Below are 23,670 nucleotides of genomic sequence, written 5' to 3' on the forward strand. Positions count from 1 at the left end.
CAATTGTATAAAAAATCCACCAATTTTATCGCTTTTTAAGTACAAACTTGCAAAAAATCACAAGACTCGAGACTTGTCCTTAAATGGAAATAATTAATTCGTTACATCTCAATTAAGAACAGTGAAACTGGATCAAAGTGATTAATAATTTACGTTCTCTAAGATGATAACTTGTAACATAACAAATTCCGTGCCGCCATCTATTCATTAATTGTTTTAATAAAAAAATTGAAACGGTGTAATAATTTCATAAGCGTTGCATTTTGCAATTGCATAAATAAAACCAGTTCAGCAGGATTTTCTTTGTGTCACTCGATATTCTTATTAACTTATCACAAAGAAACAAATACTTTGTGGGGTGATCATTGTTTCAAAGGTTCAGACGAAAAAAAAAACAAACAATTAAATAATCAACATTTATTGACAATGAGATAATACATTTGCAACTTATTTATATAAAAATAAAAATCGGTTCTTGCACATTTTTCTCACATCCTGATTTGGAATCGTCCCGCTTTCGTTATGTATTTCACCCCCTTAAAAGGCTTATACTTCTCTCCATACATGTCAAGTCTATTAACTTTCAATCCGCTCACTGCGAGCTGATTTATCGTAAAATGCACATTTATGGACGGATTAATCTCCGCAGTGTTGGCCCCACTGGCGATTGACACCTGCAAAACGCCATGACACTGCTGCCAACCCAAACCGCCCAACTCACACTTCCCCTAATATTCGGCAGTTTGGTGACGTCAATCCTGCCAATATCCCAGTGCAAAATTTTCGAAACCGGGTCAAAGTTGTACTTCCCCTGATTCGCAGTGAGCACACAATTGAGGATGCATTTCGGCATCAGCACCTCGATTTTAACGGCCTCGACCGTTCGCCCCAGGGTCTGTTTGGGGCCCACTGTCAAGTCCAGACGTCCTTGCTCTCCCGATTTGATCGACAGGTTGTGTCGGACGTAAATCGGGATCGCGACGACGCTTTGACTGCTTATGTGGTACGAAATGAGGCGGAAATTGCCATCTGGTGGAATAAATGACAACACTCGTTCGGCCTCCCACCGCTTAAAACGCACACAAGGGTGGAAACTGACGTCGTCGAAAAGGCGCGGGTTCATGAACGAAAGAGTCAAGTCGGGCATGCCGCTCAGTTTGATGCAACAGTCGATCTGAAAATTTCGATTTTTCCGAAATTTTTTATCGAAAGATGGGGCGAGGTCTTGAAATTTTGCACTAATAACTTATTTTGGAATAGTTGAGATAGCACATGAGACGAAGACGAGTGTCGTTCTTTTTTTTTAAATTGATATACAGTTTACTTATGTGGTACAAAATTGCAAAAAGTAGCTCAGATAATAAGGGATATGTTGCGAGACGAGATATTTATTTACACACTTATTTTTCCTGCTATATCACAGGAAAACAATTTTAGAATTGACCACAGAAAGCGTAAGAGTTACGACAAAACTCATGAAATTTTTTTGGGTGGATAAACAAAATGGTTTTTGTAATTTTGCTTCAACTTATTCAAAAATTTATATCTTCAGAACCTGACCTGACCTGAATTCCAAAATTTGTATCTTCCAAACTCGATTTTATTCAACAATGAAATTTTGTACAATTATAGCCGTAGCTGATGTCTATTAATTCCCGAAATCTCCTTAAAAATATTCGCTACAACAGTTCGAAAAAAATTGTTGTTAGATGTGATAAAAGGACAAAAATCTCATTTTCTTGCAACTTAAATTCAAAAAATTGTATTTTCGGAACCCAACATTTTTTTAAAATGAAATTTTGGCCAATTTCAGACTTAGGCAATGTCGATTTGCCCACAAAATTTCGTTCAAAAATATCAATTGGAACAGTGTGAAAAAAAATCATGTTTGGTACCAGAGGACAAAAGAGTAATTTTGCCTCGACCTGAATTCAAAAATTTGTACCGTCCAAACCCGATTTTATTCAACAATGAAATTTTGTACAATTATAGCCGTAGCTAATGTCTATTCATTCCCAAAATCTCATTAAAAAATAATCACTACAACAGTCTGAAAAAAATTCTTGTTCGATGTAATAAAAGGACAAAAATCTCATTTTCTAGCAACTTAAATTCAAAAATTTATATCTTCGGAACCCGACATTCTTCCATAATGAAATTCTGGCCAATTTCCGACTAAGACAATGTCGATTTGCCCCCAAAATTTCGATCAAAAATACCATTGGAACAGTGTGAAAAAAATTCAAGTTTGGTCCCAAACGACGAAAGTGTAATTTTGCCTGGACTTAATTCAAAAATTTGTAACTTCCAAACCCGATCTTATTCAACAATGAAATTTTGTACAATTATAGCCGTAGCTAATGTCTATTAATACCCAAAATCTCATTAAAAAATATTCACTACAACAGTCTGAAAAAAAATCTTGTTCGATGTAATAAAAGGACAAAAATCTCATTTCCTTGCAACTTAAATTCAAAAATTTGTATCTTCGGAACCCAACATTTTTTTAAAATAAATTTCTGGCCAATTTCAGATATAGACAATGTCGATTTGCCCCCAAAATTTCCTTCAAAAGTACAAATTGGAACAGTGTGAAAAAAAATCATGTTTGGTACCAGAGGACAAAAAAGTAATTTTGCCTCGACCTGAATTCAAAAATTTGTACCGTCCAAACCCGATTTTATTCAACAATGAAATTTTGTACAATTATAGCCGTAGCTAATGTCTATTCATTCCCAAAATCTCATTAAAAAATAATTACTACAACAGTCTGAAAAAAATTCTTGTTCGATGTAATAAAAGGACAAAAATCTCATTTTCTAGCAACTTAAATTCAAAAATTTATATCTTCGGAACCCGACATTCTTCCATAATGAAATTCTGGCCAATTTCCAACTAAGACAATGTCGATTTGCCCCCAAAATTTCGACCAAAAATACCATTGGAACAGTGTGAAAAAAATTCAAGTTTGGTCCCAAACGACGAAAGTGTAATTTTGCCTGGACTTAATTCAAAAATTTGTAACTTCCAAACCCAATTTTATTCAAAAATGAAATTTTGTACAATTATAGCCGTAGCTAATGTCTATTAATACCCAAAATCTCATTAAAAAATATTCACTACAACAACCTGAAAAAAATTCTTGTTCGATGTAATAAAAGGACAAAAATTTCATTTTCTTGCAACTTCAATTCAAAAATTTGTATCTTCGGAACCCGACATTTTTACAAAATAAAATTCTGGCCAATTTCAGACTTAGACAATGTCGATTTGCTCCCAAAATTTCGTTCAAAAATACCAATTGGAACACTGTGAAAAAAAATTCAAGTTTGGTCCCAAAGGACAAAAGCGTAATTTTGCCTCGACCTGAATTAAAAAATTTGTATCTTCCAAACCCGATTTTATTCGACAATGAAATTTTGTACAATTATAGCCGTAGCTAATGTCTAATAATTACCAAAATCTCATTAAAAAATATTCACTACAACAGTCTGAAAAAAATTCTTGTTCGATGTAATAAAAGGACAAAAATCTCATTTTCTTGCAACTTTAATTCAAAAATTTGTATCTTCGGAACCCGACATTTTTACAAAATGAAATTCCGGATAATTTCAGACTTAGACAATGTCAATTTGTCCCCAAAATTTTGTTCAAAAATACCAATTGGAACTTTACGAAAAAAATTCATGTTTGGTACTAGAGGACAAAAGCGTAATTTTGCCTCGACCTGAATTCAAAAATTTGTATTTTCTAAACCAGATTTTATGCAACAATGAAATTTTGTACAAGGATAGCCGTAGTATTATGTCTATTAATTCCTAAAATCTTATTAAAAAATATTCACTACAACAGTCTGAAAAAAATTCTTGTTCGATGTAAAAAGGACAAGTCTCATTTTCTTGCAACTCCAATTCAAAAATTTGTATCTTCGGAACCCGACATGTTTTCAAAATAAAATTCTGGCCAATTTCAGACTTAAACATGTCGACTTGCTCCCAAAATTTCATTCAAAAATACCAACTGGAAGAGTGTGAAAAAATTCAAGTTTGGTCCTAAAGGACAAACGCGTAATTTTGTCTGGACTTAATTCAAAAATTTGTATCTTCCAAATCCTATTTTATTCAACAATGAAATTTTGTAGAATTATAGCCGTAGCTAATGTCTCTTAATTCCCCAAATCTCATTAAAAAATATTCACTACAACAACCTGAAAAAAATTCTTGTTCGATGTAATAAAAGGACAAAAATTTCATTTTCTTGCAACTTCAATTCAAAAATTTTTATCTTCGGAACCCGACATTTTTACAAAATAAAATTCTGGCCAATTTCAGACTTAGACAATGTCGATTTACTCCCAAAATTTCGTTCAAAAATACCAATTGGAACACTGTGAAAAAAAATTCAAGTTTGGTCTCAAAGGACAAATGCGTAATTTTGCCTGGACTTAATTCAAAAATGTATATCTTCTAAACACAATTTCATTCAACAATGAAATTTGGTACAACATAACAACATAAAATTCCATAAAAAAATATTGACTTCAACAGTCAAAAAATCTGGTTGGGTGAAGTAATAGGGCAAAAATATGATATTCTCCTGGAGATTATCTCCACGTCAATCACAGACCTAAACATTGTCTCCTAGCCCCCCAAAATTTCGTTAGAAAATATCGATTGGAACTTATTACTAATTTTTATTCTAGCTAGATATAAATTCAAAAATTCCAAGCCAGATTTTTTTTCTTTTGAAGTGGACAAACAGTTGAAACGGTTGATTTAATTGTTTAAAATGATAAAACTGCCAAAAGTAGAAGATGTTGACTTACATAACCCTGGATTTCGGCAAAAACCGTGGAGCCTGACTTATCTATAATCGCGTCGACTTCTTCGATCACATCAAAGTAGGCCTCGTTATTTGTGTATTTGACTCCAGTACGTCGCCATGGAATATTTGACAATTGTCCAGTTGGCAATACTTCGCTCACACTAAAAACATGGGGAAATTAACAGTCTAAGTTGGTGAACCTGTACCGACTTGGTTTTCCCTGTGACAGTGTTGGCAATTGTTCGTAGAATATTAGGCGGCTTGATTAATTCTTTCAAAATATTACTCTCAGTTGCGAGAGGGAACCCATTATCCAACATTTCGTCTAGCAATTCGTAAATTACGACATAATTCTCTTTAATTATCGATTCGGTGCAGTCGGAGAAATAATCCTGAATCATTGTTTATTACTTGGGGGCTTAATATTAAGGGGGCAAATTACTTGGAACGTGTCAACAACTCTGTGCAAAAATTCAATCACGAATAATGGGGGGATCTCCTCCATACACACGGCGACAAAACTAACACCACTTCGCTGGATTGAGATCAAGTAGTGATGGGGGGTGGCTATCACGGGGGCTATGTCATTCGGGTTCGCCCTTTGGGCCTCTAAATAATAGTCACAAACCGATCGTGAAATCACACTGCGCCAATGTTTTTCCAGGAAAACGTCACTAAAATTGGGACTTGACGTGCTAAATGGCCTAACAAGGGGGCACTCACCCTGACGAATTAATAATAAACAAACTGTGAATCATTTTGGGTTTTGAGGTTAGGGGCGACAAACTTTTGACAAGTGACAATACACTTGAGGTGCACAAAGGCAAAAAATTACTTATTAATCTCCAAACTTAATTTAAGCCCTTTTATGTAAATAATTGTATTAACTGTGATGGAATATCACCATTGGCATTTTCCTAAGTAAATAAAAACACGTCAGCTAATAAAAGTCGCTCATTTGTACATTGTATCACAAGTGCAATTTCTTTCGGGGATTCAGAATAATTGTCTTTTTTCCAAATTTGGCTTTAAATAGGCCCGTGAGTTTCATTAAGACTACAACTCGTGCAAGGAAGTGGGTAAAAGCGCCGGTTACGTAATAATTTCGCCCATGTGCACATTGCGTTTTGTGACAATTCGACTCTTATTCTATGGTTGTGGGCTGTCAAACCGCGACTAAAAAACGATGTCTTCGCTTATTAAATCGTCCAAATTGGCCCATTTGTGCTTGAGGCACACCCCCGTGGCCTTGACCGCCACCCGCAACCGTACGTTTCACCCCACACTCACTTTTTGCACTGTTATGTAACCTAACCTCAACAGACTGGAACAAGGACTACAAGCCTGGCCCGTACCCCCTTACGGAGCAGGAGCGCCTCCGTGCGGCCGAACGCTACGGTCTGCACCCCTCCGAGTACGAGCCGTACCCCAACGATGGCTACGGTTACGGCGACTACCCCAAACTGCCCGATATCAGTGGCGACTCCAAGGACCCCTTCTACCCCTACGACAACCCCGAACTCAAGCGCAACTTCAACGAACCTGTATGTGGGGTCTCCTAAATACTTAAAACTGACTGGTTGTTTCAGTTGCACGCCGAATTCGATTTATTGAGGGAGGACAGGTATAACGTAAGCGCCAAGTTGAGGTACCCCTTATGGGTGCAATGGGCCCAGTTTTTGGGGGTTATGTTTGGCACGTTTGGGATTTATTGTCTCTTCGAGAAGGTGAAGATGTTTCACCCGGTGGTCCCCAGGCAGTACCCCCGAGATGGGACCCACTACACCTTCGAACCCAAGTGAAGTAACTAGTTATTATAAATATTGTAATACAAATAAACAATGCAAATAGTGAATAGATGTGTATAGGTCACGAGACGAAGTCGAGTGTCGCTTTCATTTCTTGGGTGAATGAACAGTTGGTTGCTTTTTAAAAAAATAAAGTTCAAAGTAAAAATAATACTGTAATAAAAATAAACAATATATTACAAATGGTGAATACAGATATGTACAAAAGCGGGACTGGGGGTAATACTATACATTAGACTAGGTACAAATTACTGTCATTGTACTGAAAAAGCGCCAAGTCTTAACAATCACTAAATTAACCTTGTTGGTCCCATCGTTTCAATTTTGACTAGAACTTAATTTGGTCGTCCCGGGTTTGGCCTGTCTGGTATTCTTGGAGGTATGTTTGGAACTGGCCGACTGAAAGAAACCAAAAATCAAAACCCAAATTATAAAAAATATCAGCTCAAGGTTATGTACTATTTCATCCACAATCACACTTTCATTCAGTGATTGTGAATAAAAATTTTACTTACCTTGAGAAAGTTAAGTATGTCACTCGTGCGTTAGAGGTTTGGAAAGTGAGATTAGTATTAAGCAGCAAGCCCGTCACCAGAGGACAAGGTTCGTAAATAAAAAACTCATGTATTACTTCTATATTTACACATTCAGAATAACTACAACGTGCTCGAGTGCACAATAATATAATTTCAAAATGTTAACATAGCTGGTTTTGTTACAAACGTTATGTACACAACAACGACGAAAAATCCAACTTAAAGCTTGCTAGAGCACTTCTGTATCTACAGAATGACATTTATCACGTGCGAATAAACGTACGGAACCAAGCGGCTTCTCTTATACTATACAGGGCTGTTCCTATTTATGCAATATTTCAGCCAAACAAATAGATTATTTGAATTAGTTCAGAATAAACAGGAATAGACGAAAAAAGTAATTACTTTTTCGTTAAGTGGATAGTTTAGGCAAAGACGGTCGGTTGCGTACTTTTGCCCACCCGGTATGTATACCTCTATTAAATATTTAACAACAATTTGATCGTTACAACAAGAATCAAGCTTTCCTCATCTGTAGGCTACCCTTGAAATATCTTACAAAAGAATATATATCTCATAAAAATATCCAATCGATCTGCATTGTACTGATATATCGCTTTGTAATAAGCAAAACTCTTAATACTACGTAACTATTGCGTAACATCACTACGAACAACGGAATGTGATATAAGAACGTCGTAATTGACTCCTCCTACAGACACCTAGTTTCATAATTTGTCTTTACTAACAGAAAATCAGCGCAAACCGATGCACATTTCGAATGTCCCGCGCTTCAAAATATGCACAGATGGCGCTGCCTAATGTGCAAAACATGTCACGTGTGTTGGACACCGATTGATTTTCACTTGTTTTTCGCAAAGCTGAAGCGAGTATAGACATTGAGGTTATTAAGATTGTACACACTACACGGAAGATCTTATTTTTGAATGTGCGTCTGCTCATGCACATCGACACTTGAAAAATCAGAATTTCGTTTCTCAATGTGTAAACAAATCATGAGTTTGTTTAGAGAGATAGAGAGAGAGAACAATCAAACAAAGTGTTAGTATGGAGTAACTCTGTATTATTTTTCTTATTATTGTATGATAAGCGTGTTAAAAACGGAAAATTACTTATGGAACTTGAAGGCATTGGAGAGTTCGTTGATAGCAGCATTGGTAACAGCGCGTCCGACTGCCATCTGCACCTGAGGAGGCACTTGGACGCCCCCTTGCGGTCCTTGGCCCCCAATTCGACTGTTACAGAGACAACTCTTAGCCCCAAAAATGAACAAATCGGGCCAAATACAAGGCGTATTTACTACACCCCGTATTATCATGGTGGGTTAAAAATGAAATTATCGACATCAACACCGGTTAAGCTTAATTTACACAAGACAATTCAATGTACAATAACATTTTTTTATACAAGTTATATGACAAGACATCGTACACTTTAATTTTTCTACAAGCGAAAGCGTGACAAACATAGCACCCTATCTGTTACACAGTTCATTTCCACCTTTCATCCAAATTGGAAAAAATAAATAAAATGGTGAAATCAACTGCGCTCTAGATTAAATCGTACGAAACGTGTGATGTCAACAATATTGGTTAGTGATGATTATTTAACGCCTCCTGCAAACAAACCACAAGTTGAGGCCGGCCTGTGGTCATCTTTTCAAAATTATCGGTTCGGTTTAAACCGTTAGGTACCTGACGGTTTGAGTTGGCAACATTTTTCATTCCGTATTTGAGGCGTCACTTAATGTTTTTCAAATCAATAAGTGTATATTTTTTCTGTAACGCTATTCTATCGATTCTGTTCGTTTTTTTTTGGAAGGTTGGAAGCCAGTGTTCCAGCCTTAAATATCTAAAGTTTGGCGAAACCTCACACTATTTTTGCGAAATTAACATTTCTGGGTCAAAAACGCGTTAAAACGATAAAGAATGTACAAATATGGTAGTTTTTTATTTAAGGTTAAAGGGGAACATGTTTTAGTGTGTTTCTAAGCCACAAGATGGCGTGGAATCTATTTTTCTATTATCTTTTTAACTATTCACTTTTTTCAGAAACTAAAAAAACCTGAACATAGAATCTTCATTAAATTTGAGACAATGTAACACTTTTTATTTTTTGAATAACTTTTGAAAAAAAAATTAAATTTTTTTATAACAAAAATTTTTAAAAACGAAGGTAGGGCGACGAATCTCCATTTTTCGCTGATCACAAATATATTTTTATTTTTAAAATTTGATAACAGGAAAGGTATCAAAACGCAAATTTTGTAAAATCTTTTTTTTTACATTTACATAAGAATACCTACATTGAGAAGAATATTGAACATTTAAAAGCAAACGCTAAATTCTAGTATTTTTACGAGTAATTTCTATTTGTTTTGCCGACTTGTCCGATCCCTTTCAGCTTTTTCTTAGAATGGGAAGCAGGAATACTTGGGTTTCGCTTACAGTTTCAACTTATTCCGAAAAAAACTTAGGTATTTCAAAGAATTTAATTCCAGAAAAATAGAAATTCAAGATTATTTGACATTATTTGCTTCTTGCTGAGCTTTCTCAATCTATCATCAGAAATCTTCATGACATCATGACAAAATAATTTTTTTACCAAAAATAAATTAAAATTTAACCTATTGTTTTCCAAAGTGAAAAACAGATTTTGTCGTATTCCAAGCTTTTGATCATTTATCCATTTTTGAGCAAGGAACACATAAAAATTACTAACAAATAAACACTACTACAAAAAGAAAAAAAAACACTGATGTTTAATGCATTACTAAATTCAGTTCAAAGAATTAATGGGATAATTCTGTGTATGAATAATACTAGTATACAGAAACATCGTGTTTCATATCTTCCTGTCTTTAGTTGATGAGGTTTATTTTGTCCTGTCTTCCTCTTATCCCGCACTTGACTGTTGAAGATTCTCGGCGGCAAATTTTGTCAAAGTAAAACGAATATTCGCGTTTTGTTCAAAACTACTAAAAATTTTATTTGTTTCTTGGACTCATTCTGTTCGTGCATCTTTCCCGTACACGTTTTTTAAAATATTATGAATATTTGTTTAAAATTTTAATAAAAAATATCAAATTTTTTTTTTCAAAAAAGTGTTATGTTGTCCCAAATTCTAATTATTTAAAAGACTCAATTCCATTATTCGATTTAAAATTGGATTACAAATATCGCTAAAAATAGAAAAATAAATTTCATTACTACTTGTCTTTGTCGCACACTTGGTTTAATTCTGTCGTCTCCTTTAGCCTTAATTTGATGATTTTCCGATCCGTTTTTAGCAAAATGCCGTAAACACTTGAAAAAGGCAAAAATTACGTAATTTTTTAATTAATTTGGTGATTTATCGAATAAAAACAAAGATAGATAGAGCCGCAAGTTTCAAAGACTCATCGCAGTTGCCAACTCAAAAAGCCAATCCTGATCACGTGGTACTTACGTGGGGACGAGGGGCGCCGGCAAGGCTTGTCCTCCCGGCCTGCCTGGGGGCATTGGGGGTGCTCCGCCCCCGGGGCGGTTCGGAATGGCGGGGGCCGGTCTCCCGGAGCTTGGGGGCGGCGGCGGAGCCCTCGAACCTAACGAACCTATCAGAAATTTACAAAAAAAACCTAAATTATTATTAAAGTTACACAAACCAGTGCTGCCGACTTGTCCCATATTGGGGGCGGTTTTTCTGGGTCCGCCTGGACTCGGTGGCGACAAACGTGGATTCTCAAGGCCGCTCGCCAACCAATCATTTTTCACCGGAGGCGGCACGGGCGTGGAAACCGTCGCCATGGAAACGTCACCGATGATGTGCAACGCCTCCTTGCACGCGTGGTACATACGGAGCATTTCTTCGCGTTTTTGGGCCTCTTCGGGAGCTTCTTCCATCATTTGGGACTGGATTTTTTTAAAGGTAAATTCTTGTGTTTCCTTGTGTGTGGAATACAAACCTGATCACCACTGGCGTAAATGTGGGCTAAAAGTTCGCCGTTTATGAAGTCTTTGGTGTGGTTTATGATCATGTACATTATTGTTTTTGGTACTAGATCTCGGGTTGTTTTTGTCACGATTCGCATGTAACTGTCGACCAAATTTCGAATTGTTTCCACTTGACGTTCGAGTTGGGGGTCCATTGAACTGCTCACGTTCTCACCACCGGCCTAAATTCATCGTTTTCAAAGTTTAATCACATTTTTTTTAATTATCAACTCGCTTTATTGATTAATCAAATTATTAGTCTACCTACAATCGGTTAGAAGCACTTCTGAAATTGGTTTTTTGCCAATTTCACACTAGCAGTTCTGATAATAACGATAAAGCACTAAAAGATTATAATAGAAAAGAGTGAGAGAAACAGGGTAGACTTTTCAAATTATTAAACTAAACTAAAAGGTTTAGAGAAAAACGAGTAACACTCGAGTGGGTCCGTTTTTTGAGAAAATAAGTTTGGTCAAAACCGCATCCTGCTATCGTCTTTTGTTTTCGACTTATAAACAAAAGTTGACAATTTAGCGAAATCTTAAATAATTCATATCTTCCTTATTATAAAAGATACACATTTGAAAAAAAAGACATTATAAAGGCACTTTTTTACGGAAAAATTAGTAATGTTATCAACGATTTTTTCATTCGTTTAGCTGTTATAACATAAGGTTGTATTTTTTCAAATAGGAATCATAGTTGGCTATGACATTTTAGAAAAGTGTATTTTTTTCTGATTTCATATGTTTATTTGTGTAATACATTATTTTTAAATTATTAAAAAAAAACAAAACATTTATCTTTTTTATAGTAAGCCATGAAAAATTTTTGGATTTTTAATTCAAACTATCAAAAATGTATTACTCAACAAGTATTTAAAATTTAATGATTTTTTAAACACTAATTAATTCAAAAACAGTATAGTAAATAATTATTATATCAAATTAATGCGATTAATAAAAATTATTTGTTTTTAGATTTAAAATGGCAAGCTTAAATTTTCATTCTATTTTCTAATTAAACATGAAATGTCGGAAAAAGAAAAATTTTATTGAGTGTATGATTGCTTGTCAATAAAATTTTATTTTACAAAAAAATGTCAATCTAAAGACCAAAATCAAATCATATCTGCGGTAAAAAAATACATAACATCATCAACATCACCTCCATTGTACCTAACTAAATCATAAAAAAGTGTCATCAAATGGTTAATGACACATCGTTTTCAATTTTCTTCACATTTTTTATGTAATTAAAATTAAAAATTGTTCAATTGAAAACAACTTTAACATAGCTTATTTTTATAATTTCACATTTTCTACTTTAATAACCGTTCACAAAATTTCTAGATTATTCACACCTTTTATGTGAAGTCATTTTTCCATGGCCAACTACTTTAAAATATTTTCAATATATTTTTTTATCAAAAGTATATAAAAATATCAAACTGTATTTATATTGTTTTTAGTTAAGGAAAAAAATAAGCTTTTCGAAAATGTCATAGCCAACTACTTTAATAACCGTTCACAAAATTTCTAGATTGTTCAAACCTTTTATGTGAAATAATTTTACATGGCCAACTACTTTAAAATATTTTAAATATATTTTTAATCAAAAGTATATAAAAATATCAAACTGTATTTATATTGTTTTCAGTTCAGAAAAAAATAGCTTTTCGAAAATGTCATAGCCAACTACTTTAATAACCGTTCACAAAATTTCTAGATTGTTCACACCTTTTATGTGAAATAATTTTTACATGGCCAACTACTTTAAAATATTTTAAATATATTTTTAATCAAAAGTATATAAGAATATCAAACTGTATATATATTGTTTTCAGTTCAGAAAAAAAAAGCTTTTCGAAAATGTCATAGCCAATTTAAAAAATGCAACTTTATGTAATTACACCTAAACGAACGATTTAAAAAAAACCGCTGATAACATTATTAATTTCGCTGTAAAAAAGTGTCTTTATAATGTATTTGTTTCAAATGTATGTCTTTTATAATAAGCAAGATACGAAGTTTCGGAGATCCCTTATTCGGACATCCAAAATGCAGGACCCTGTACTAACGACAAGATGACTTAAAGAAATGAAAAATTACAATACGCTTTATCGATTAATGAAATGATTAGTTTACGTAAATACACGTTAAAAAATCACTTTTAACATTAACACTCGTGACAAAAATGAAGCTATAGAACGTTATAATAAAAGGTTATTTTATATTATAAGATTTATAAGAAAGGTTACAAGAAAAGCGTGAGAGAGAAAATATAGACTTTCCGTATTTATGAAGTGGGATTTCTACGTAAAAAATTTTAAAACTTTACTTAAAAACTTCGGTCAAAATATACAACGCGTCTCATATTAAACAATCATAGGACAAAACTGTTTTTGTGGTTCAAATTTAGTGAATTTGTTTACACAGTTGGTGGGGAAAAATCAAACACTACCCAACCTACAACACAACAATCACCAACTCTACGTAAAATCGCACCAACCTTCACTAAATTTAACCTTTTTTTTCTGAAATTTTTTACCTGATAATTCTCCCCCTTGCGGCAGAAAAGCGTAACACACAAACACACTCAGGTTAGTCAAACATGCAAATACTCACAAGGTATAGTGTCAAAAACCAAAATCATGTTAGTGCAAGTTAGCCACCCTGCTATACAGAGTGGTTAAGCAAAAAATAAACAAAACAAAACGCAAAATCTGACCTCGACACTTGTCTCCTGCTCCTGAAGTATAATAAACCAATTATTTATCTATACCTTGCAATTATAGAAGAAAAAAAAAAGGAAGAAATAGTGTGTATGTGTGTGTTTCCCCGATTTCACGGCCTACTACCATGCTCCAATCCCCCCACCACTCACCTCTTCGCCGTTCACTTGTTCCGTCTGCTTTTCCGGGTAAACCCCCGCCCTCAAGAACGACGCCTTCCACGAATCGACTTCATCCAAAGTCTCACAACTCAATTCGAGTTGTTTGTAATCCTGCAAAACATTGAAAAAAAAACATAACACCAAAAAGTAGTACCAACCTTGTAGACGTTACGACCGTCAGGATTAAACAACGCAAACATGTGTCGTCGTGACATAAAACCCTGTTCTATGTCTCTCAGTTTTAAGCCATCCAATGGCAACATGTATTTTTTCTCCCTCTCTTCCTCATCCTTATACCATGAGATGTTTTCAGACGTGAGAACGAACCAATAATCACGTGACCCTCCTTTCATTATACCCAAATTATGGATACACATGTAGCCTTTCCGGATCACTTGATTGCCCAAAGTGCCACGTGACCCAGTCTTAGAAGCATTCTCGGACTGATTTTGGGCACTAAAATACCAACTTAACAAAACACAATAAAACAATCGGGGGAATTACTTGGCAAAACCGATAAAATCCTCATGGTTTGTGTTCATATAAGCCAGTTCGCAGTCGATAAGTAAGCACAACTGTTCCTTGCAATATTGCTCTCTCTGTCTGATGTGTGTGGTGATGATTCGTTCTGCCTCCTCTCTTAGTCGCGGATAGCGCGACATCTACCGACACCAAAACTTACCACCAACGCCAAAAACACCCCACTTACTTACCTTATCAGTGCACATGCGCACAACATTTGACAATTCAGTGACCACTAGATCGGTGCATTTTAGTGAGGGTTCTTTCAATCGAGCAATTTGTTTTTTAACGATTGCTTCGAATGCCATATCGGGGGTGAAAAGCCCCACCTTAAAAATTATTAATTGTGATTTTTGTATTAATTTGGATCAAGAAACTCACTCTGATACCGTGAATATTGCGAATTGCGAAAGCGATTTCTCGTCGCAGTTCCTTTTCATCAAATTCCATTTTGACGATTTCGAAGGGAAAACGCTCGTGGAATAAACGATTGATTTTTGCACCACCTGATAATTCATTTGTGTTGATTTGAGCCGAACCGGAACCTTCGATCGTGCGTTCGAAGTCGGTTTGGAGTTGTTGGATCATCCTGTAGATGTTTTAATTTACTTATTTGATGCCAATGAGGAAGTTTCCATTTTGTAAAATTAATGATACTTTTCATTTTTCTATATTTGCAAAAATAAAAAAGTTACGAGACCTCGAAAGTTCGAAATTTGCGCACTTTACTGGTCTCGCTAGGTGTGACGTCACGCGGCACAATTCACTCAGCTGCCCACTGCCGCGTGTAGAAAATTCGATTCTTTGAGGGGCTGTATCTGGTTAAAATTAACATGCTTCCAAAATTACTTCGCTGTTCCTCAATTTTTTCCATTTAGCTATTGCACTCCTATATCTTTTATGAATGTTTAATGAACTATTGGCCCTAAATAAAATAAACAAAATTTAGAAATCACACGTTATAAAACCGTTTGATATCAAAAAATGAGAACATTACAACTTTAAAAAACAAGAAAATCGTAATTTCATATCTTTGAAAACTCTAGGTTTATAATTATACACCACATCAACTTATTCATCGAACGTATCTTCAGAAGCATTGACAAATAAAAAAATTGTATTTCTGTTTTGCAAGAGCCGATATCTTTAATAAGAAGTCGTTTATAGAACACTTATTTTTTTACATATTTTTTGTACAAAACATTTTGCAAGCATCGCTTGTTCTAGAAATCATAAAAATTTCCATTAGTTAATGATTTTAATTTTTTTAAATAAAATAATATTTTATTAACATAAATATTGTTCATTAATTAATATTTATTATTTATAAGAAAGTGTAGAAAAAAATCTGAAAAAATTCGAAGAAATAAAGCAAAAAATATCGCAAACGCTGATTTTTGTGCCATTATTAAAATGGATTACTATTAGTTATTAGTGATTTATTATAGTATCTACTTAAACAAATTACTTCAATCATCACAAATAACACTTTCTGTCAATATTTATTTCTTTTAAGTCAATAAAATTATCCAGATATTTACACAGTAGTGTGTAAATCGCAGATACCTTGTGAACAGTTTATGCCGCGTGACGTCATCAGGCTCAAAAAAGCTTATATTTTTGTTATTTTTAAAGCTATCGAATTATTTTTTTTGCATTCATTTCTTGAATTGAGTACTACTATGTTGAAAATAAATAATAACATTTTGAAAAATTGAAAACTTCTTCATTGGTCTACTAATTTTTTTTATTTTTTTTCAGGTTAGTTTCTACTACTTTTTTGGTTAAAAAAAAAAAAACAAAATGTTAAATGTTTCTTATTTTCCTGTTACTCTGATTACAAGTTAGATAGAACCGAGTAATGATAAATTAAAGCATCTTATTTCTCCAGTGAACCTAATACATACAACAATATATTCATTTTATTTTTTTGTGGCTTCATTTCTTAGTAACTGATAATTAATTAAAAAAAAAAAAAACAAAAATTTTCATTCTTATTCTCTGACCAGTGATATAATATAAATCAGTCATGACGTAAGCTTAGTTGGTTACAGTTAGTCCACTTACCTCCTTAAAAGTATACAGGTGTAGTTATTTTTTATATTTATTTTTTGTGTAATTCAATTTCTATTTTATTTAATCCAAGTTATTAGTTACATTTTTGATTGCACGTAACATTACGAATATTTCATTACGTTTTAGTAATACCTTCTAATTTTTTTATTTCTTAACAAATCAAAAACAAACACGAAAATTATATGAACATTTTTAGTTAAAAAAAATTGTACATATCTACTTTTTGCAAATTACAAAAAAATCGTTTATTATTTTCACTGTAACATATTAAATAAAAATGTCAGCAATAAAATAATTCTTCCTAGAAATCCAAAATAAATTAACCGAAAATTATCTATTGCTCGACTAAAATTGTTTCATTTATGTTTACTTTTCTGATTTATTATTTTTTTATTAATTAAAGAAAAGAACCGATTTATAGTTTATTTAAATCCTTTTAAAAACCTACGGCTTCATTTAAAAACAAATCAAAATGTGTAGGATCAAAAAACATTTTTTTCATTGAGACATATTTTAAAGTTAACAACAATAATGAACAATAAAAACAATTGAAAATTTATTTTACAGTAGAACTTTGTCAGGTCGAACTTCTTACGGCACAAGTACACAAAGATTTTAACTGAAAATATATGTATACTATAGATTTTATTAATTTCAAATTACTGATACATTTTGCTTTTTTTCTCAAGAAACGAAATAAAAGCGTAAAAATAGTACAGATCGTCTCTATTTCTCCTTGGAAAGTTGTAAAAAAAAATTGTTTTCTATGTAAGAATCACCCTGTATCTTCTCTAGGCTCAAAATTAGTGAGAAAAGCTGTTTTTAGGGTTTCCAGACCTTTACAATACCGTATTAAAGACGAGAATTAATAAAAAAAACTATTACATAATTCGAAATTTCGAGATATGGATTCGTTTTGAAGAGGTTCCACTATATTCATTTTGTATACTCTGGCTACTAGCAAAATAGGTCTCAACTGATCACCCTCCTCTTTATTTTGTTTGTGCTTTTTTACTCTCCACTTCTTCGTTATTAATACATTCTTTCTCATCGATTATGAGTCATTTTTTACAATATTTTTTTAGTTCAAACTTATTTTTTAAATGTACTTACTGTAACATCGCCTTGGTTTTAATCGCAGGATCATCGGGCCTGAAGTGCTTAAACTGCTCGACATCCTTCTCAAGCGTCAACAACTGCTTCTGCAATTTATCCCTCAATCCTGGTAACGTATCCCTTATGTGGTTGGTCAATTGTTGATTCAACACCCTTTGCAAATAGGGTGTTCCCAACCTATCGGCAAGATGTCTATACGAGGGATGCGACAAAAAGAATTGCCTTTCGGCCGCCATCGCCGCCTTGATATCCTTCCGCCCGTCGATATCCTTCTGTGAGCGATTCACCACACCTATATAACCCCTTCTCAAGGGCAAAAGCTTATTTTCTAGCACGTCCCGAGCGTCGGTCCCTTCATCCATCAAATCAAGCTTCGTGATAACACCAATCGTCCGAAGACCTGATAACAAATCGTTTGAAAAAATTCAAATTTCCCGCCATGTTTCTACCTTGAGGATCGACCTCTTTGGCCAGTTTGAGGGCATCCGAGTTGGCCAAATCGGTGTTGGCGGGAGTTACGGCCAAGATGAGACACGATTCACGTTTGATGAACTGCATTATCATCCCTTTGATTTGTTGTTCGATGTCGAGGGGTTGATCGCCAATGGGCACTTTTGTCAAGCCCGGTAGATCGATCAGGGTTAAATTTAACACTAAAAAATACGTAAAATCGATTTTTTGCCCCCGTTTGTTTAATAAGGACTTGCCATGGGGTGAGTACACCCTCAAGTTGATGGGAATATTCGATATTCCTTTGTTACTTCCGGTGACTCGGTCCGTTTCCGCTTCAATCTCGCGACGCACTTCGTCGAAATCGACGAATTTTTTGCCTTTACAGTGGAGAAATTCAGCATATTCTGAAAAAAAAAATCGTTTCTTATTTAGTTGCAAACATTTCGGTTAAATTAATCACCAGACGTAAACAACATAAAATCGAAGATTTTCGACGAACGTATTTATTTTTGTGAACCTTGTAGATAAACTATTGAAAATAGACCCAAGTTTTATTCTAACAACTCACTCTCTCGTTGTGAAAATTCAAAAATCCTACAAAAACAATGAGGAAGTTTCCCATTTTTCAAAATTTATTTTATTATTTATTATTTATTTTCAACATAATAGTACTCAAATAAAGAAATTGAATGCAAAAAAAAATAATTCGATAACTTTAAAAATAACAAAAATATAAGCTTTTTTGCCTGCCGGTTTGACAGCGGTCCCGCTTTGAGCCTGATGACGTCACGCGGCATAAACTGTTCACAAGGTAACGCGATTTACACACTACTGTTCCTTTCGGTATTGTATTGAGATCTCTGGATAATTTTATTGACTTAAAAGAAATAAATATTGAAAGAAAGTGTTATTTGTGATGATTGAAGTAATATGTTTAAGTAGATACTGTAATAAATCACTAATAACTAATAATAATCCATTTTAATAATCACATAAAAATCAGCGTATGCGATTTTATTTTGCTTTATTTCTTGCTGTATGCCATCGAATTTTTTCAGATTTCTTTCTACAATTTCTTATAAACAATAAATATTAATTAATGAGAAATATTTATATTAATAAAATACTATTTAATTTAAAAAAATTAAAAATATTAACAAATGAACATTTTTATGATTTCTAGAACAAACAATGCTTGCAAAGTGTTTTGTACAAAAAATATGTAAAAAAATAAGTGTTCAACAAACGACTTCTTATTAAAGAATATCAACTCTTGCATAAACAGAAATACAATTTCTTTATTTGTCAATGCTCTTGAAGATACGTTCGATGAATAAGTAGATGTGGTTTATAATTATAAACCTAGAGTTTTCAAAGATATGAAATTACGATTTTCTTCTTTTTTAAAGTTGTAATGTTCTCATTTTTTTATATCAAACGGTTTTATAACGTGAGATTTCTAAATTTTATTTATTTTATTTAGGGCTAATAGTTCATTAAACATTCATAAAAGATATAGGAGTGCAATAGCTAAGTGGAAAAAATTGAGGAACAGCGAAATAATTTTGGAAACATGTTAATTTTAACCAGATACAGCCCCTCAAAAAATCGAATTTTCCACACGCGGCAGTAGGCAGCTGTGGAAAATTGTGCCGCGTGACGTTACACCTAGCGAGACCAGTAAAGTGCACAATCTGTCAAATTTCGAACTTTGAGGTCTCTTAACTTTTTTATTTTTGCGAATATAAAAAAATGAAAAGTACCATTAGTTTTACAATTATGGAGACTATTAATGGTGTTAATTTGAAAAAAATGGAAACTTCCTCATTACCAAGACTGTATCAACTTTACCGTCACGCCCTGTATAAAAAATTTTTTTGGGATGTGTTCATCAGTCATCATTTCCTGGAATAATTTTTGAAAAATGGAGCAAATAACAAGTCAGTGAATTTGTTTATTTTATTACTTAATTTTTCCGCAATCAAATATGATTTTTTTCCTCTTCCGCACTACATAATCACATGAATTTCTGGTTGAAAACACTCGACGTTCATTAGAGAACACTTTTCATTTTAAATTAAATTTGAATAAACTTTCCAACTTTTACTCTTTCTTGTTAAACATTTAATTTCTGCTACCCATGATTCACCCAATTGGTGCGTCACAATTTGTTATAAATTTAACTGTTACTTGAGGTGCGTTTAAAATGACACACATTCCAAATCCACAAAGAACAGTTTTATTGTTTAATCGTAAAAATTTAGCTCATGATATCGGTCACGAAATCTTAAAAATATTGTGGAAGGTTCAAATGTGTGATTAAATTTTGATAAGATTATCGAATTTTTCATTAAAACATGCGCTTAAAAATAAATCGAATTCTTGTAAAGCAAGTCAAACAAAACGGTCCAATGAACTTGCAGAATTGTTCACTTGGAACGTTTCAAGCCCACCTTTTTCTGTTTACAAAGAAAATAAATTCGGAATTGTTTAAAAAAGTGATGATAATCATTTTTAGGGCGAGTGGAATTCAAAGCGGTCATAAATCACATGCTTTATTACCGCTTTGGAGCAAAAATAAACGAAAAACTGGGGGAATGTGTTTGTACTTTCGAGAAGCCATTTCCGCGATTTAAAATTATAAAACAATTATTTTCATAGCTAACGAAACCAACGTTGGTAATGATAAACGAAATGCATTTGTCATAAGCCTAAATGACTTAAAACATGTCACAAGCTAAAAACAATTGTGAGATAAATTGAAGGTTGTGTCCATAATTTAAAAAACAGAAAAAATAAATTAATAACAGGTGCATTTGTTCAACTATTTCGTAATGAAGTAATTTTATTTTTTTCACTTAGCCTGTTTTTTGAAATTAAAACGAAACTTAAAGACTTTTTGAGGATTACAGTTGGTACAACAATTTTTTGCCATAATTTGGGTTGGTAGCAGTAGTTGGGTTGCACCCTGTATGTCACGGCCAAGCCTGATTAACTTGTCATTTGCGAATTTCCTGGGCCATAAATGTTTGGTACGGTTCCAAAACTTTTACAACCGACCTTGTACCGGACAAAAACAAAACAATGCACTAATTTGAGACAAGATTTTTGACAACGTTATTGCCAACTGATAAAATTATCAATTAAAAAATAAGCTGACGTAGACTTGGAGCAATTGTCTCCTGAGCCACCGTCAATTGTTTTGAGGGCTGCCAACCGTGGCATTTTAAACCCCCCAACTCACCCGAATTGGAGTTAATCAATTGTAGGATAAGGGGCCTTCTGGTGACAATCCCGGATCCTCTCGGAAGGAAGTCTCTGCAAGAAACGATAACAAATGTCATTCAACTCGTTATCAAAATTATTTAAAAATCAATACACCCCCACAGACCGACGTGACGTCAACCCACCCCCGTATTAACAATGCACGCCCCCAGAAAGGGGCTGCTCTACTCACTTTCCGACGAAATTCTCCAAAACGGAGCTTTTTCCAGCCGACTGTCCGCCCACAACAGCGATTTGGGGCAGATCCAGGCTCATGTGCACCCCCAACTGGGTGAAAGCGTCTTGCAGCTTATTCACGATGGGAATAAGCTGCTCCATTCCGGAGTTTCCTGCCATTTTTAGGCCGGAACTGTGCTAATTTCCCTCGAAAACAACTAAATTCACTTCGACACTTTAACAATATACACTTGGGAACATGGCCGAATCATAACTGAACGCGCATGACTCATCCATTTACACTTCACGACGAGATATATCACAAAATTACACGTTTCGGGGAGAATTGGGCGATAGAACAGTGATTACAGTGATAAGGGAACGATTTTTTCAAGAATAAATGTCAAACTCAAGCTGATAAAATGGGATTTTTGAATTCGGAGTGATATCAATACAGCGGCGCATGCGCACTCAACAACTGTTTTGCTGGTTGCATAAGCGATTTATTTGGATTTTGGATTCTGGGAATTGGGATTTATCCCCGATTATGTAACGTAGAGACTCTTTTTATGTCGCACAGTTTGGGAAAACATCGTGTATATTGATCAAATGACGCAATATACGCAGTGTTTTGGGCTAATGTGATCAAATGTCAAATTTCCATGGCCTACTCACTGTAACTAGCAAAGAAAGATAGTTTTTGAGATATGTTTTTTTGTACAAAAATAAAAATTCTTAGGTTTAATCAAATCATAATCACTTTAAAATCACTCAAAAATTCTTCAAAAATTACTTTTTTTATGCATCGCAAAAATGTACCAACTATATACAGGGTTATTCGCTTAAGGTTACGCGCCTGACCCGGTCAAAGCTGCAAAACACAAGACATTTTATAAAGTTAACTAGATTCTATTCGTAATTTCCATGGTAGTTCTTCATTAGGACAATTAATAAATTGCGGTTGAGGAGTCAGACGTGATATAATTGACTTTTTTTAATTTTGTTTTTGAATTATTTTTAATGTCTTACTCATATGTGCTCTTGCTATAAATACAGTTTAGCTACAGCAAAAGAAAATGCCACAAAAGTATTTCGAATGAAATGTTAAATGTGTGACATTACTATTATATTGTATTGAATATGTTTTTAATTAATTTTTTAACGTACAAGATGAGTCAATACTGGATTATTTTTTAATTTTTCTTAATATGCAACCAATGATTCTAGCAGACCAGATCGGTAATCATCAAAACATTTAAAATTAATCCGCGATTACATTGTTTGGGTATTGTCAAGTTAGTTTCAACAATGTTGAAACATTTGATGTTTTAAAAAATTAAATAGTCTCCAGGTGGTAAGTGTAATTAGTATTTTTGGTTTCATCTTAGAACATGTCAGAAAAAAACCCACTGTTGACTCCTTGTATTGTACGAAAGACTGTAACTTAGGAAACAAAACGAGATACAAACTTGCCGGTTTTTCTGAATACAAAAAAATAGTACGGCTGAGTAAAAATGTGAGCGCTTAAAATTTTCATAAGAAACATAAAAAAATTCAATCTGCGTTCCACCTCATATTCCTGCAAACTCTGCAAATACGGGTGAAGATACAAATAAAGTGTGAAGAATAAAATTATAAAGAATTAAATTTTCTTCAAAAAAGTCCGGAGACCATATTCCTATCTTTAACGGTTTTGGTTTTAATAGTCTATCTGGTACTTGACTACCGGGAAAATAAAATAAATCCGTCGTTTGGGTGTATTTAAACGAGTTTGGGATAGAACATAAGGCTTTTTTGTAGGAAATTTAATTCTCTACAACTTTCTTTTTAACTGTTAAAAATATGGTGCATTTTTTAACATAGTTTTCGAAAAAAAATTGTATTATGTTTATGTTTTGTTTCATTCATTGTACTGAAAACTGCGCTCTCTGACGACATTAACGGAACTATCAAGGACGGGAACGTTTTATTTGTACGTCGTATCATATCCTAATCCTTAGATATCCG

At 33.7% G+C, this 23,670-nt stretch overlaps 3 protein-coding genes across 5 annotated transcripts; 1 reads left to right on the forward strand and 2 right to left on the reverse strand.

Moving 5' to 3' along the window:
- Positions 1-402: 402 nt before the first annotated feature.
- cm (carmine) lies at positions 403-5,777 on the reverse strand. The gene is made up of 6 exons (XM_963783.5): positions 5,548-5,777; positions 5,267-5,498; positions 5,035-5,216; positions 4,826-4,985; positions 722-1,174; positions 403-674 (listed from the first exon to the last, which is right to left on the reverse strand). Exons 1-6 carry the CDS (start codon positions 5,580-5,582, stop codon positions 489-491), a joined length of 1,248 nt encoding a protein of 415 aa, XP_968876.1. The 5' UTR covers positions 5,583-5,777; the 3' UTR covers positions 403-488.
- Positions 5,778-5,921: 144 nt separating this feature from the next.
- ND-ASHI (NADH dehydrogenase (ubiquinone) ASHI subunit) lies at positions 5,922-6,679 on the forward strand. Its single transcript, XM_963856.4, has 3 exons — positions 5,922-6,092; positions 6,148-6,368; positions 6,414-6,679. Exons 1-3 carry the CDS (start codon positions 6,011-6,013, stop codon positions 6,624-6,626), a joined length of 516 nt encoding a protein of 171 aa, XP_968949.1. The 5' UTR covers positions 5,922-6,010; the 3' UTR covers positions 6,627-6,679.
- Positions 6,680-6,774: 95 nt separating this feature from the next.
- On the reverse strand, positions 6,775-22,127 carry shi (shibire). Of its 3 annotated transcripts, XM_008200600.3 has the most exons (15): positions 21,680-22,126; positions 21,467-21,540; positions 18,477-18,626; positions 18,219-18,422; positions 17,767-18,169; positions 14,959-15,166; positions 14,769-14,906; positions 14,560-14,717; positions 14,214-14,511; positions 14,047-14,166; positions 11,133-11,342; positions 10,833-11,079; positions 10,637-10,781; positions 8,302-8,424; positions 6,775-7,031 (listed from the first exon to the last, which is right to left on the reverse strand). In XM_008200600.3, the coding sequence occupies exons 1-15, from the start codon at positions 21,841-21,843 to the stop codon at positions 6,968-6,970; spliced, it is 2,706 nt and encodes a 901-aa protein (XP_008198822.1). In that variant the 5' UTR covers positions 21,844-22,126; the 3' UTR covers positions 6,775-6,967. The 3 variants fall into 3 exon arrangements, with proteins under 3 accessions (XP_008198822.1, XP_064214222.1, XP_064214223.1); XM_064358152.1 differs by having other exon boundaries at positions 10,637-11,079; positions 21,680-22,127; XM_064358153.1 differs by lacking the exons at positions 6,775-7,031; positions 8,302-8,424 and adding an exon at positions 13,891-13,911 and having other exon boundaries at positions 10,633-10,781.
- Positions 22,128-23,670: the final 1,543 nt, after the last annotated feature.

This window comes from Tribolium castaneum, chromosome 7 (genome assembly GCF_031307605.1).
Source record: "Tribolium castaneum strain GA2 chromosome 7, icTriCast1.1, whole genome shotgun sequence".
Taxonomy (NCBI): domain Eukaryota; kingdom Metazoa; phylum Arthropoda; class Insecta; order Coleoptera; family Tenebrionidae; genus Tribolium; species Tribolium castaneum.